Genomic DNA, 16,775 nt, shown 5'->3' with positions numbered 1-16,775 from the left:
TAAAGAACAATATTGCATAGGAACCTGGAATGTTAGGTCCATGAATCAGCGTACATTGGAAATGGTCAAACAGGAGATGGCAAGACTGAACATCAACATTTTAGGAAATCAGTGAACTAAAATGGACTGGAATGGATGAATTTAATTCAGATGACCAGTATATCTACTGTTGTGGGCAAGAATCCCTTAGAAGAAATGGAGTAGCCCTCATAGTCAACAGGAGTCCAAAATACAGTACTTGGGTGCAATCTCATAAATGACAGAATGATTTCTGCTCGTGTCTGAGGCAAACCATTCAGTGTCACAGTAATTCATGTCTGTGCCCAACCACTAATGCCAAAGAAGCTAAAGTTGAACGGTTCTGTGAGGATCTACAAAACCTTCTAGAACTGACACCAAAATGATGTCCTTTTAGGGGACTGGAATGCAAAAGTAGGAAGTTAAGAGCTATCTGGAGTAACAGACAAGTTTGACTTCAGAGTGCAAAATGAAGCAGGGCAAAGGCTCTCAGAGTTTTGCCAAGAGAACACACTGGTGTCAGTAAACACTCTGCTCCAACAACACAAGAGATGACTCTACATATGGATATCACCAGATAGTCAATACTGAAATCATATTGATTATATTCTTTGCAGCGCAAGATAGAGAAGCTCTATACAGTCAGCAAAGACAAGACTGGGAACTGATTGTGGCTCAGATCATGAACTCCTTACTGCCAAATTCACACTTAAATTGAAGACAGTAGGGAAAGCCACTGGACCATTCAGATATGACCTAAATCAAATCCCTTAGGATTATACAGTGGAAGTGACAAATAGATTCAAGGGATTGAATCTGATAGAGTGCCTAAGAGCAATGGGCAGAGGTTTGTGACATTGTACAGAAGTGACAAAGATTCAAGGGATTAGATCTGATAGAGTGCCTAAGATCTATGGACAGAGGTTTGTGACATTGTACAGAAGTTGGTGATCAAAACATCCCCAAGAAAAAAGAAATGCAAAAAGGCAAAATGGTTCTCTGAGGACTTCTTATGAATAGCTGAGAAAAGAAGAGAAGTGACAGGCAAAAGAGATAAAGGAATGCTATATCCATCTGAATACAGAGTTCCAAAGAATAGCAAGGAGAGATAAGAAAGCCTTCCTCATTGATGAATGCAAAGAAATGGAAGGAAATAATAGAATGGTAAAGAGTAGAGATCTCTTCAAAAAAAATAGAGATACCAAGGGAACATTTTATGCAAAGATGGCACAATATATGCCAGCAAATTTGGAAAACTTGGCAGTGGCCGCAGGACTGGAAAAAGTCAATTTCCATTCCAATTCCAAAGAAAGGCAATGCCAAAGAATGTTCAAACTATCACACAGGTGTACTCATCTCACACACTAGCGAAGTAATACTCAAAATTCTCCAAACTAGCCTTCAACAGTTGGTGAACTGAAAACTTCCAGATGTTCAAGCCGGATTTAAAAAAGGCAGAGGAACCAGAGATCAATGCTGACATCCATTGGATCATAGAAAAAACAAGAGAATTCCAGAAAAACATCTACTTCTGCTTTCTTGACTATGCCAGAGCCTTTGACTGTGTGGATCACAACTAACTGGAAAAGTCGTCCAAAAGATGGGAATACCAGACCACCTTACGTGCCTCCTGAGAAGTCTGTATGTAGGTTCAAGAAGCAACAGTTGGAACCAGACATGAAACAATGGACTGGTTTCAAATTGGGAAAGGAGTACGTCAACTCTGTATGTTGTCAACCTGCTTGTTTAACTTATAAGAGTACATTTCACAGAGTACATCATGTGAAATGCCGGACTGGATGAAGCACAAGCTGTAATCAAGATTGCCAGAAGAAAATCAATAACCTCAGATATGCAGATGACACCATCCTTATGGAAGAAAGTGATGAGGAACTAAAGAGCCTCTGGATGAAAGTAAGAGAGGAGAGTGAATAAGCTGGCTTAAAACTCAACATTGAAAATACTAAGATCATGGCATCCAGTCCTGTCACTTCATGACAAAAAGATGGGGAAACAGTGGAAACAGTGGCTGACTTTGTTTTCTTGGGCTCCAAAATCACTGCAGATGGTGACTGCAGCCATGAAATTAAAAGACGCTTGCTCCTTGGAAGAAAAGCTATGACCAACCTAGACAGCATATTAAAAAGCAGAAATTTTACTTTGCTGACAAAGGTCTAGTCAAAGATGTGGTTTTTCCAGTAGTCGTGTATGGATGCGAGAGTTGAACTATAAAGAAAGCTGAGCGTTGAAGAATTGATGCTTTTGAGCTGTGGTGTTGGAGAAGACTCTTGAGAGTCCCTTTGACTACAAGGAGATCCAGCCAGTCAATCCTAAAGGAAATCAGTCCAGAATGCTCATTGGAAGGACTGCTGAAGCTCCAGTACTTTGGCCACCTGATGTGAAGAACTGACTCCTTGGAAAAGACCGTGATGCTGGGAAAGATTGAAGGCAGGAGAATGGGTCACCAGAGGATGAGATGGTTGGATGGCATCAGTGACCCGATGGACATGAGTTTGAGCAATCTCCTGGAGTTGGTGATGGATAGGGAAGCTTGGCATGGGGTCGCAGAGTCCGCTGAACTGACTGAAAGGTACATCACCTCTGAGGGAAATTAGGAAAGAACACACTTTTGGTTAGAACAAGTTTCATAGTGTTCTAGACTGTGTATGAAGGAAGAGCCCTTTTGGGGGAGTGAGATGGTGGTGGGATGCATGGCAGGTGAGTGAGAATAGATGCAGGTTAATCTCAGCTAATGGAAGGCTTGGAGAGGGGAGTTGCACCAGTGCCCCTCCTCTTCACTGATGCTCTTCTCTCTTCATTGACTTTATGGATAAAGAAGGTTTACTAATAGAGTGTTATTTTTGTAGAGTTTTTTTTTTTTTTTTCATTTATTTTTATTAGTTGGAGGCTAATTACTTTACAGTATTGTAGTGGGTTTTGTCATACATTGACATGAATAAGCCATGGATTTACATGTTTTTTAGAAACATGTTTTTAAAAGCATGTTTTTACATGTTTTTAGACTCCAAGGTGTAAGAGAACATGTTTTCCAGTGATTTCCCCATACATTTTTTATAGAAATCAGTCAATTTCTGTTGCAAGAGCTTTGTATCTAATTTTCACATCAGCTACTTTTTGCTTCATTTGATAGAAAATTAGCTCTTTTGTTAAGTCTGATTTTTATGGTCGAGTCATTTTTAGACCCATGTGTCTCTGAATATAGAACCCATTTTATGAAGTTATATTGCTTGTTTGTCCAAGTAAAACCTTATGTTGTTGGCTCCTCATAGCAGTTAGACTGTTGACTAGTCTCTGTTCTTACTGGGCTGTGAACAGGATCTTAGGATGCTGCTGTCGGGTTTTACACTGCATTCTTTGATTTTTGCTCACAAATTCATAAGCAGTTCCCAGTCATCCTCATTCTGTGCTTTCGTAGAATACCACCAGTAAAACTTAAGCTATTTGGAAGTTGAAATGTATGAGTTTTAACTTTTTTTGAACTCTTAGTGGTAACTCTTTGGGGAAATTGTTTTTAAAAGCTGTAAAACAGCGGGCTGTTAAGACACTTTCATGGCAAAGAATGCCTTATTTAAATAAAATCGTAAGCAGAAGCCTAAAAATAAAAATGTATTGAAACATGACTTGAAATGGATGGTAGGCCAGCTCTTAGGTCTTCCTGTTGGCTCATCCCTTCCCTACTTGAGTCATGTTTTTGTGTGTGTTGTAGATTGTTGTTTTAAAATTTTGAGTTAGTTGTTAGTTTTCTGTGTAGTTCCTTATTGTTTACTTGTGTTTTGATGAGAGAAGAATTAAAATGTGAGTTTTAGCACAGGAGACTTATTCTTAGAGCTTATAACTTACCTTGTGGTATTCTAAGAGCACAGTGAAATATGGCTGCACATGGCATGAGTGGTTGTGTTGGGTTTACAGTTGATCGTAACATTGTCACTTCAGATCCTGTAAGCAGATGGCTTGTAGTTTCTTGCATTGTAAACCTTTCAAATTGTCTTTAAAATAAGTGGACATTTGATCTTATATAAAAGAACATGCATTTGTACATATTTTGGACTTAGATTGGAAACTGCTTGTTTTCTGTCACACATGTGTATGTGAAAATATGTGTCCACAGTGGCAACCATGGACCTCTTGGTCTGCCTCTGTAAGGTGCCATCTCTTTGAAGCCCACTCCAGTTAAACTGCATATGGGCCATAGCTCATTCTCTGATAGACAAGTCAATACATTCTCTTCTTTTGTGATTGAATTTTAAGCAGCTGTATTTGGATGATGTGGTGTAATATATTTATTGATACAGAAGTAATAGTAAATCAGGAAATTGGAAAGAAAATGGGGCTTAAAATCAGGAGAACTAGTTTCTTAAGCTGGTTGGCTTAAGTAACTGTTTGGCCCTGGGCCATTTTATGAAGAAATTGGATCTAAACCTCAAAACTTTCTTCTAACCACATGACCTTTGGGAACTCATTCTATTCCTCTTCTTTAAATCTCCGTATTTTATATTGTTCAAGATTACTAACTAGACTTGGAGGGATCTGAGGATTTGGGCCCTAAATGACAATAGTCTACATAATTAAGTGTGGCTGTATCGCTAATACTAATCTTATTGTGAACATTTACAACAATTCTTACCTTTAAAAAAATCACTGAACAGAAATAATTGGGAAGTTTTCATTGGCAGAACTTTTGCTCTTATCTGGTTTTCACTGCTGTTTGTCTATGTGGTAGAAGCCTGTCTCACCAGATTTTGACATTCCAGGTTAGTACTCCGGTAGTTAAGCAAGGACCAGTTTCACAGTCGGCCACACAGCAGCCTGTAACTGCTGACAAGCAGCAAGGTCATGAACCTGTCTCTCCTCGAAGTCTTCAGCGCTCAAAGTAAGTTGATGTTGTGTGTTGGGACAACATTGTTTCTTCCTTACATTACCATATTACTTGGATATTATATATGTATAGTAGAACTTGATCTTGGAAGAATCCATGGATAGCCTAACATAGTTTTGTGTATTATAAAATTTACAAAGGCAAATCTTACTAGATTGTCTCTAGTAGTGAATCCTGAGTTATTTTGAAGAAAGTGGCTCTCTATTTAGAGTTTTGCTTGATGAAATACAATGGGAGTAACTATATATATGACACTCACTTGTAGAGGCACATGATTTTATATTACTTCATTCATTGGAAACGATAACTTCCCAATAGCAGTTTTAGATTTGAGTTTATTGATAAAGCCAAAAACCTCACATCTGAAACTTGGGTCAGTATTTTCCAGCTGATGTGTGTCAGGCCTTCCCAATAGCCTCAATTCTGATCCTTTAGTCTTTAGTGGCTGCAATATAATTGTAAATATCCTCAGTGATGAAAACTTTTCATCTTTTGGGAGATTTCATTTTTGGAAATAACTGAAATTCATTCAGAGCAAAGTCTGGTGCAAGGCAGCTAGGAAGTCAGCTTGGGGTATTACATTCTTCTCACCACCACATCCCTAAATCCTGGCCCAAACCATACAGGTGAAAAGAAGATAAGCAACCTCAAAGTGTTCTTCGTTTTTGGTCTTATTTTGCCACTGAACTCATTCATTGTGAGGCAGTTACACTGTCTGTTTTGCTTCACATTATTTCACCCTCTGATTACTCACTTTACTCTGATTTTAAACAGTCAAAACCTCTGTACTTTTCACCCTCCATGTCTTCATGTATTTAAGACATATTGATGTGCCTTATATCTACAACTGTTTGAATGTGACCATTGCTTAGTCACATCCTTATTAGTGTTTGTAGTATACAAAGTCACAGGTTCCACTGTCAAGTTTGGGTGAGTACAGATATTTTAAATTCAGCCCTGACATTACTGTTCAGAGGGCTCTTTTAACTCCAGACGTGTATTAGGAATATGATATAAGTATTCTTTGGATTTTAAGTTATACTTATTTAACATTAAAATAATAAGTTATTCTTAGAAATTTGGGTATCTTTAAGTTAATGAAAGGTATTGACAGGCAATGTTTAGGATACCTAGAAACCACTTTTAACCATGCCCCACGTTCGGTTATCTTTTCTCGTAGTAGCCAGAGAAGTCCGTCACCTGGTCCAAATCACACGTCTAGTAGTAATGCATCAAATACAGCAGTTGTACCACAGAACTCCTCTGCCAGACCTCCGTGTTCACTGACACCGACGCTCGCAGCACACTTCAATGAAAATCTCATCAAGCACGTTCAAGGATGGCCTGCAGATCATGCGGAGAAGCAGGTACATCACACAGTCACAGCAGCTGTTCTGCCTGTGATTTGCTGGCAGCTCAATTCCACTGTGAGGAATCTAACCCGGACCCTGCGGATTCGAGCAGTCTTTAAAACAACTAATTTCTCATTAGATTGTGTGTGGTCACTTTGTAAAATATTTGATATGTACTTATAGGATACTTGTGAGATAACTTTGTGGTTTCACCTATTTTAATTATCATTGTAGCTCCCATTATCAAGTGCTCAGCGTTTAGCTCTGTGCTAAGTGCTTTATGTTTATTTTTTCCATTTTCTGAAACTACTGACCAGTGCAGATCATGAGTTTTTCATTTTACTAAAGAGGCCCTTAAGACCAAATGATCTGTACCAAGGTCACTCAGTTACTAGAGTGATACAACTCAAAGCCAGCATGCTTTTCCTATTCAGCCAGCCACTCTGATCCTTTTAGTACAGTTGACCCTTGAACAGCTTGGGTAGGGAGGCTGAGTCTCCACACAGTCAAAAATCCAAGTATGGTTTATAGTCAGCTCTCCATATCCACAGTCCCTCACCCCCAGATCAGCCAACCGTGGATCGTGTAGGACAGCAGTGTTTATTATTGGAAAAAAATCCATGTGTAAGTGGGCCTGCCTGCACAGTGCAAAACCTCTGTTGTTCAAGGTTCAACTAACTACTGAGAGTACTAGTAGGGATGAAGGACCAACCCTAGCACTTTCCAGTTATTGCCACTGGCTTTGTTTCATTTTATCAAATGACTGAACATCTAAAATGTTCTGTAAGTTTATGGTCATGCATTGTATATCTCTCGATATGGGGATACAGTAAGGCCCTTTTATCAGTGTTATACCTGAATTTCACTTTGGCTGATCCAGCATTTTTTATTAACCACAAATCATGAATCCTTCTATATTAGTGCTGTACTACCATGAGACTGAAAATACTGTCTTCTCAAGAAGCCTGAGGGGGGAATTCTTAAAGGAATACATTTCACCATTAGAGATGGTTTTTAAAAAAAAAAAATCATTCCCCGCCCCCTCCCCTCAGATTCATGAGCATTTTTGCGAATTTAAGACTTATTCTATAATCTTGATAGAAAGTTACACTCTTTATTTTTGTATGTGAATGTGGCTTACATTTCATGAGATTTTCATTTCTTTTATAGGCATCAAGATTGCGAGAAGAAGCCCATAACATGGGAAGCGTTCATATGTCAGAAATTTGTACTGAATTAAAAAATTTAAGATCTTTAGTCCGAGTATGTGAAATTCAAGCAACTTTGCGAGAGCAAAGGTAAGGTTTTCACAGAAGTAAATTTAATTTAAAGTTCTGTTTGATATATCACATTCCATAATACTGTGAACTGTTTCATAGTTTAGTATTGTTCCTGATGAACGGTAATGGCATCTAGATTTTTTTCTCTTAACCTGTGGTATAAATGCTTTATTATTAAACTTTTTTTCTTGGTTAATGACTACATAAGGTACTTGCAGTATTTTATTTAAAAAGTAAGATGTTTAAAAAAAATAAAAAGTAAGATGTTTACAGCGACCAGTTACCAGGAGTCCCCTCTTTGGTTGAGAGCAGTGCCCTCTTACTGAGGGTAAATATTTCAGTTGACATTCAAACTACTGATTACATTGTCCTTGAAGCATCAATAGATCCCTTGGAAATTACATGAAGTTTAGTTGTCTAGGAAGTTTAATGATACATATGTGCTTTCTTTGATTGTTTTCACCTTAACTCTGTCTCGTGTTTCTCAATGGTGATGTGTTTTATTCAGGCGGGATTTCTGTACTGTGTTAAACAGCATAGGTTTTCCAAGCCTGTGACAGAGTTGAGGCCACACTTAGTGGCTTCACATTCTGTCTTGTGTTGAGTCACTGGGTCAGACCTAATCTTGTTGTGAAACTGCAGATACATGTCATGGTTTATGGTAAACTTGGGAAAGTGAGTTTTTACCTAACCTTTCAACGACTAAAAAGTCTGGAAACACTTCTTGAATATCAGTTGGGGTTTGTTTTTACTCTAGGATTGCTCCAAAAGTAGTTCTGGCATATGTAAAACCTTACTTTGGCTTGCTCAACAGAACAGTAGCTTGCAGCTACTGAAACACAGTCACATGTCTCAAATCATGTTTGACCATACAAATAGTAATTGTCACAGTTCACAGAAGAGGAATAGTGTTACAAAGTTCATAAAAATCTGGTTAGCTGTGGAGTTTGTGTTTTTGTATTTCATTTTAAATATGCATGTCAGCTGGACTTTGCTCCATTTTTATGAACCTACATTTATATTGAGAACTTTTTTCATAATTATTGAGAAAGGGTTAGAAAACTAGGAAATATTTTAACTTTTGTCATCCCAATACTTTAATATGTCATATTATCAAATGGTTATTTTGTCCTAACTAGACTGAACAGTTTTAAATTACTTCATCATAGCTAGTAGTTACTCCTTTTCTTTGTAAAGCTATTTTTATAGTTAAAAGTTTGTTTTTTCTGTAAAATTTATAATGACCGCATGGGCTCTAATGCTGTCTTTTATTTTTCAGGATACTATTTTTGAGACAACAAATTAAGGAACTCGAAAAGCTAAAAAATCAGAATTCCTTCATGGTGTGAAGATGTGAATAATTGCACATGGTGTTGAGAACAGGAACTGTAAATCTGTTGCCCAGTCTTAACATTTTTGAGCTGCATTTAAGTAGACTTTGGACCGTTAAGCTGGGCAAAGGAAATGACAAGGGGTTGGGGTCTGTGAGATTCAATTCAGGGGAAAGATACAAGATTGATTTGTAAAACCCTTGAAATGTAGATTTCTTGTAGATGTATTCTTCACGTTGTAAATATGTTTTGTAGAGTGAAGCCATGGGAAGCCATGTGTAACAGAGCTTAGACATCCAAAACTAATCAATGCTGAGGTGGCTAAATACCTAGCCTTTTACATGTAAACCTGTCTGCAAAATTAGCTTTTTTAAAGAAAAATTTGGGGGGTTAATTTATCATTCAGAAATCTTGCATTTTCAAAAATTCAGTGCAAGCGCCAGGCGATCTGTGTCTAAGGATGCAATTTTGAACCATATGGGCAGTGTACAAAATATCATGAAACAACTGTTTCCACACTTGCACCTGATCAAGAGCAGTGCTTCTCCATTTGTTTTGCAGAGAAATGTTTTTCATTTCCCGTGTGTTCCATTTCCCTCTGAAATCCTTGATCTGATTTTATCCATTTTTTAAGGCTCCTCTTTTTCTCCTTTCTTAAGGCACTGTTGCTATGGCACTTTTCTATAACCTTTTCATTCCTGTGTACAGTAGCTTAAAATTGCAGTGATTGAGCATAACCCACTTGTTTGTATAAATTATTGAAATCCATTTGCACCCTGTAAGAATGGACTTAAAAGTACTGCTGGGCATGTGTGCTGAAAGTACATTGATTGCTCAAATATGAGGAAATGGCCCAATGAACATGGTTGTGGGAGGGAAGAGGAAACAACTCTAGTCAGATGTGAATTGTATCTGTTGTAATAAACATGTTAAAAGAAACAAAAATTGTTATTTTTCTTTACCTTCGGTCAATGCATATTAGAATTTAAACTACCTGGGGATTCTTTATCAGAATTATTCTTGTTGAACATTTATACTTCATTGAAATAATTCCTTAAGGGAGGTTTTGTTTAAAGCATATTAACAGGAAAATGTGTAGAAGACTATTTAATGAAATAAGAAATTCAACAAGAACCATTAAGTCACTTCCCAAGTGGTTGTCTTTTGTTAAAACCCTGGTTTACCTGTCTTGCTATTATGACATTTCATTTTGAAGGATGTTTGTGTTGTAGCTAACTGTTCAAGTCTGGTGCTGACTGCTGTTCTTAGCCATCACAAAACGCTAAATTTGTGTAATTGGAGCTTCCTGCTGTTACCTGGAGACGGTGGGAAAGCTCAGCTTTGTATATTGTTTCCTAAAGTATATTAAAATAAAAAAAGAAACTATTGCTACTATAAAATTACTTTGGCTTTTTTTTTCTTTGCTAAAATATTGGTCACGTGGCCTTAGCATGACACTGCCAGTATTAAATCAGATCACAAGGGTTTCTTTATGCAGAAAAATCTCCTAATTCAAAATCTTATCCAATTTAGAGACTTTTTTTCCTGTTGAGGCAGATGCATTCATGTGCTTTCAGAACTGCCAGCACCAAGGGCTTATTTTGTGATGTTAGACATTGTTGCTACATTCTGGGATGCAAAAATTCAAAATGCTCTTGTGCTTTAAGCATATTTAAAGTATAGAAGATAATGCTGAGACTTCTCAATACATTTAAAAAGGTAAACTGTGATAGAATGGTTGCTATTTTCTAAATACAAAAATATTCCAGTGTAATTAAGAATTACGATCATACTGGAAACTGACTTTTTTTAAATTGTAACTTGAGGATAAAATGTAAGAAAAGACAAATGTCATAAATTATATCGTCATGAAATGTTAATACCTGTGAGATTGTTAATATTTGCTGGGCTTGATTAGTGCATGTACGTGAAACTCGGAAGAGCTCTGTTAGAACCTTTATTGATGTAGTCCTGTGTCTTTTCTGGAAAGATGATGGGGTAGGCAGATATTTCCCCATCAGATGGCAGCTTGACTTGTGGTTTAAGTAACTTTGAATTTAATTTGCTAATTGTTTATTGATCTGTATCACCTTATTCTTTGGACTTTTAAAATATTTTTATCCCTAAATTAGGAATTGCTCATATATATATGTATACATACACAGATATATGTGTATATATATATATATGAGAAGATGGCCTAATTTGAAATTTCCTGGTGAATTTTTAAACAATGAAAAATTTTGTGGAAATATTTTTACAATATCTGATTCACTTGTTCTGTAGTGAATTATTTTAAATACTGCACTTTAATACCAATACAGACTCGGTGTCCAGCTACTAACCTTCTTGAGGTAACCAGGGGATATTTATTAAAATAGATATTATACCCCCCAGAATATTCTGTAGTTGTCCTGTTGGCATGGCTTTGAGCATGTATCTCATTTTGTGGACACCGTGGTTCAGAGAATTTGAGAAGAGAGATACAGATTGCCCCTAGGAAACCTCAGGATTTTATTTTAAAAGGGACATTAGTAGTGTTAACATTCAGATCTTAGAAAGTGATGTAATAAAATATTCTGTGAAGGTGGGTCTGTTAGAAAGTCTTAGCCTTGAAGAGCCCAGCCTCCTGTTTTTCCCTTTGTTTTCTGCTTAACTAAATTTGACTGACCTTTAATTTGATAACTTGGGCTGTACCGCCAGACTTTAAGCACACTGAAAACTCTGTGTCAGCCTTTTTTTTAAAGACATTATGCTGCTTTTAATAGCCCAAATGAGTGATTTTTATCTTCCAGATTTTATATATCTGCTTCATAATTGTAAAATCTTGGAAAGGAGGTGCTTAACACTTTGCAAAGAATTAATTGTTAACCCATGTCAGAAATAATCTGTTCTCTTTAAACACGACCTTTAAGGGATTATTTCAAAGGGGAGGGGGCAGGGGGCGAAGTCATTCACTGCAAACCAGAACTATTGTAGTTCAGGACTTAAAGCTACTGTATTTAGATGTGGGGTTTGAATATACGGATTTCTTTTCAATAACTGTAAATATGGCTATATTCTTGTATTTGTACTGGAGTGTACAAAATGACACTGAAAAGTAATAAATATGTTTTGACTATATTGTGCAGTTATTTCAGAACAGTCTGTTTTGAAAGTAAGTGCATAAATTACGCACTTGAGGAAAAATACTTAAAATACCAGGTTACTACAAAATTTTTAATAGCGGTTGTGTTCCAGTCGTGTTTCATACACTTAGTCACATTGTTTTAATGAAAAATTTGGCTTAAAGTTGGGATTCTTTAAATCCTGTTCTGATTTGCTGTACCCTATTCCCTGATTCTGAACTTGGGGAGTGCCCTCAAAATGCAGTCCACCTAGAGAATCCCACTCTTTGGTCGGTTTCACCCAGATTATTTCCAGCCCTTGGCTCTTCTTGAGCTCCCAACAAGTGAGTTTAATTCTTGCCTTAACATGGCAGGTTTTCTTAAAAGACAGGGTGGGGGAGAGGGGATCTTTCATGCTCCCCTCTTCCCATTCTCAATCGCTGACAGCATGGTTTCCTCAGCTGCTCAAGATCCAAATATTTTTGCCCTAATAGCATGCGCCTACCCATCACCAAGAACCACAAGGTCTGCCTTCACAGTGTGCTTGGCCCCTGAGGGCTCCCTGCCCCGAGGTTTCCCACTCTAGCCCAGTCCTCAGTCCTCTAACCCAGAGGCCACCGCACCCTCCTGCCTTTTCATCCTGCTTCTAAGGCCGGCCACACACACACAGATGCACAGACTGTCACAGTCAGAACAGAATCCAAAACTCCTTTGGCTTACGTGTTCAAACCCCAGAATATCACCATGTTCTCATGTCAGGTTTCTCTGCTGTTTCTCCCTTGTTGGCTGCAGTGCCCCGTTCCCCCCTGCCCCCGTGGTTTTCTCTTCCTCTGTCCACGAAGCCCTGATCCCAGAGGTCAGTATAGCTGGCCGCCCAGTCAATCTCATCTCAGAGGCCTGTCCTGACCACCTCCCACCCCCCCATCCAAATCAGTATCCCTAAGCCTGCATGTTTTCTTCGAGAGTGTCATACAGAGTAAAGCACTCCATAAATTATTTGTTGAATGAATTAAGAGTGTTAAAGGGCTGTGGACAGGGTGAATTTAAGAAGACAAGATTACGGAGTTTTTTTTCCTTCAAGTTGTGATTTTGATCCTCACCTTGAGAGACAAGACCAGCAACTAGCTTTTTTTCTTTTCTAAGAAATCACTATTGACTTGGTTATCAAGACCTAACTCCAAACCCATCTTAATTGCTAGTGTTATGAAATGTCTCTCTCAGATGATCAGTCAACTGTATCAGTAAAATCAGAGCCTCCTATAAATACATTTGAGGAGTAAAAAATCCCCTGAGAAGCAAGGTGCCGTTTCTAATGTGATAAGCACAGAGAGATGGACTGGCAGGAACTGTCTCTGCTGCAGGGCATGACTGCATGACTGATGGGGTTGGGAACTGGGTCCAGGTTTCACAAGGTAGGAAGCCTTGATGGGTCCATTTTGGTTAAGATGATGCCTTGACTTCCACCTAGATGCTTGTAACTTCTGGATGGGTGTAGACCTACTATGTTCTAAGATGTGTCACTGGTAGAAAAATGTCTATCCTAGAGGACCCTGATGCTGGGAAAGATTGAGGGTAAGAGGAGAAGGAGACAATAGAGGATGAGATGGTTGGATAGCATCACCGATTCATAAAATAGGAGTCTGAGCAAACTTCGGGAGATTGTGAAGGACAGGGAAGCCTGGTGTGCTGCAGTCCACAGGTTGTAAAGAGTCAGACACGACTTAGCAACTGAACAGCAATCCTAGAGGGAAACAACTGGGATGTGAGAATTCCCTGCTTTTGTGACTGGGTGTACTTCATAAGGGCTTCCCAGGTGGTGATAGTGGTAAAGAGCATACCTGCCAGTGCAGGAGACACGGGTTCCATCCCTGTGTCGGGAAGATCCCCTGGAGGAGGACATGGCAACCCACTCCAGTATTCCTGCCTGGAGAATTCCATGGACAGAGGAGCCTGGCAGGCTCGTCCATAAGGTCACAGAGTCAGACATGACTGACGTGAATTAGCATGCATGTACTTCATAACTCCAACTCCAGCAGTTGGTGATGGACAGAGAAGCCTGGCGTGCTGCAGTCTGTGGGGTCACAAAGAGTCAGACATGACTGAGGGACTGAACTGAACTCCGTAAATGGGCATCTTTTCCTGTTGTAATGTGCCTACTGTCAATTGCCCCATTTGACCAGCATATGTGGGTGTGTGAAGACTAAAATTTCTCTTCCTATTTAGGTAGTTTAGGGTTTTTACTTTAGTGAAAAAGGCAAGATGCAAGAACAAGGTATTTTGTATTATGTATTCCCGTCACCTAGAGAAATCACCTAGAATGTGCTCAAGTATTTTTACATGAATGAATGAAATATGCAACTTACATATTTGCTTTCTAGGATTGCTCAAATTTGTATTTAACATGTAAGCTTAATGCATTTTTTTAAAATTGTGATTAAAGAGAGCTTTAGCAGTCATTCTGAAATATCAAGTCAACAAGCCACTTCCTTAAGTTTCACTGTTTTTAATGTTTCCACTTTGATACCTTGACATTTATCATGTTTATGAGCTAAAACTGTTGAAGTGATAAGCAGAAGGCACTTCTGTGGTTGGAGAAGCTCTAAGTTGCAAAATGCGAATACAAAGTCTCCGGCTCCACCCATGTCTCTTAACCTGTTTCACAAACACAAGTGTGCCAAAGATACTACATAAAATATATGATGATGGAATTATAGGATAAGATAGCTGATAAAATATCCCCCAGTGCTTAACCAAAGTATTTGAAGAGCCAAAATATTCCTCCACAAACATCAAAACAATGAACAAAGCACAAACCTGTCCTATAATCTTTGAAAGGTGATGGCTGGAGAGAAATGAAGATAGAAAATGTTGGTTGAGGTCAGCACATCTAGTCAGACCTTACTTAGGGTCCAGTCAGAAGTCACCCTGGGTATTTCCAAAGGCGGGAATGTGGAACTGGTGGAGGATAAACCAAGGCAGGCCTGACTAGAGGAAGCAGCAAGGCAGAGACCCAAGAGGATGCTCAGAGGGGCAGCTCCTGCCCAGGGAAACATGAGTCCCCTGACTAAGATGCCAACCGAGCAGGGTGGGAGAAACCCCACTTCCCCACTTCCCCTGCTTCAGAGCAGAGTTTTCACAGAGTTTTCACGATGTCCAGTTAGTAAATACATGGACGAATCTGGCCAGTCACCCCCGCCCTGGACACACCAGAAGGAGGGCAGTGGGCAGGCAGCCCCACCGGACCCTGTCTCAACTGGGACCAGCCACACGAGGAAGAGAGGGGCTGCACTCAATCTGAGGGCTTTCACAGTCTCCATCAGTGACCTTAGGTTACCAGTGGGCTCAGTGGTAAAGAATCTGGCTGCCAGTGCAGGAGATAAGGGTTCGATCCCTAGGTCTGGAAAATCTCCTGGAGAAGGAATGGCAACCCACTCCAGTGTTCTTGCCTGGGAAATCCCATGGACAGAGGAGCCCGGCAGGCTATAGGTGGCAATGAGCCAGACACAACAGAGCAATTAAACAACAATAACAACATAAGTAAGCCTCGGGAAAAGGGATGCGGATTGGGACATAGAGGTTTGCTTATAAAGCCCTCTAGAACCATTCCCTGGCAGCCCAGGGGTAAGGCCTCCATGCTTTCACTGCCTTTGTGTCCCCCCTTGATGCTGCTTCCAGTTAATTATGCAGAGTTGCTTTTTTTTTTTTTTTTTTTAACCATTTACTTCAGCTCAGTGTTTGTCCACAGAAAGAATGTTTGGGTCATGCGAGTGATAGACTTCAGGGGTGACACAGCCTCCAGCTCACATGTTCCCATCAGGCGCTGGGAGGATTCTCCACCCCCCACATCACATCCCCTGTGCCCCCAGCCCCACGGGAGAAGGGCTCAGCCTCCACTTCGGGGCCCTTCCCAGTGTCCCTGTTGTTACTTTCCGTGTTGTTTCTGACTCCTCTCCTGCTCTCGTGTGAAACAGAAAAGGAATGTCATCTGAATGGAGAAGGGAAAGTGAGCATTTGGAGGGCATGAAGCAACACACATGTAACAACCAAGAAAGAGGGAACCTGGGCTCAAGCCAGGCGGGTGCTTCCCAGTGGGGTCCTCCCCCTACATCCTCTCTGCTTCCTAACCATCACTCATGTCCCTCACTGCTGCCTGTAACGTCAGGTAAGGCTTACCATATTCTGTTGGGTTGGAGCCACCAAACTTATCCAGCAGGGAAAGTCACTCACTTACACTGGCTGGAATCCAGACCCCAGGATCTGATTTGTCCACAAGCAGCACGCAGGCCCCGAGGAGACCCACACAAGGACACACATGGTCCACGTTCCTGAGTCTGGATATTTTTTTTTAATACAACATATACCTGTATTTTTATTATTGAATTCCAAATGTCATCATTGGGAATAGATAAATTAGGATATGATGTCAACTGACTGTGACAGACCAATCGTAAGAGAAATTTCAAAAAAGGAAAATAAATTATCTGACACATGAAAGTGAGCTAATAAGACAGTTGGGACTTCCCAGGTGGCGTTAGTGGTAAAGAACCCACCTGCCAATGCAGGAGACATAAGAGACATGGGTTCAATCCCTGGGTCAGGAAGACCCCTGGAGAAGGACATGGCAACCCACTCCAGTATTCTTGCCTGGAGTATCCAACGGACGGAGGAGCCTGGTTGGGCTACAGTCCATGGGGTTACAAAGAGTCAGACACGATGGGAGCAGCTTAGCATGCAGCATGCAGTAAGACAGTCAGCTTCATAAAGTCATCTGAAGTCCCGCTCCCTCTTGT

The 16,775-nt window shown here is 39.7% G+C and overlaps 1 protein-coding gene across 7 annotated transcripts in view; it reads left to right on the top strand.

Annotated features, from left to right (window-relative positions):
* The window catches only part of WAC (WW domain containing adaptor with coiled-coil), a 79,786-nt gene extending 69,508 nt beyond the window's left edge, over positions 1–10,278 (top strand). For all 7 annotated transcript variants that reach the window (XM_065921251.1, XM_065921247.1, XM_065921245.1 and 4 more), the window contains 4 exons: positions 4,791–4,909; positions 6,096–6,282; positions 7,438–7,565; positions 8,827–10,278. In XM_065921251.1, coding sequence (XP_065777323.1) covers positions 4,791–4,909; positions 6,096–6,282; positions 7,438–7,565; positions 8,827–8,896 — 504 coding nt within the window. In that variant the 3' untranslated portion in view covers positions 8,897–10,278. The remainder of the gene's footprint in view (positions 1–4,790; positions 4,910–6,095; positions 6,283–7,437; positions 7,566–8,826) is intronic.
* Positions 10,279–16,775: the final 6,497 nt, after the last annotated feature.

This window comes from Muntiacus reevesi, chromosome 2 (assembly GCF_963930625.1).
Source record: "Muntiacus reevesi chromosome 2, mMunRee1.1, whole genome shotgun sequence".
Classification (NCBI taxonomy): domain Eukaryota; kingdom Metazoa; phylum Chordata; class Mammalia; order Artiodactyla; family Cervidae; genus Muntiacus; species Muntiacus reevesi.
Note: the sequence above shows the minus strand (reverse complement) of the source record. Positions and strands in the feature narration are given on the sequence as shown.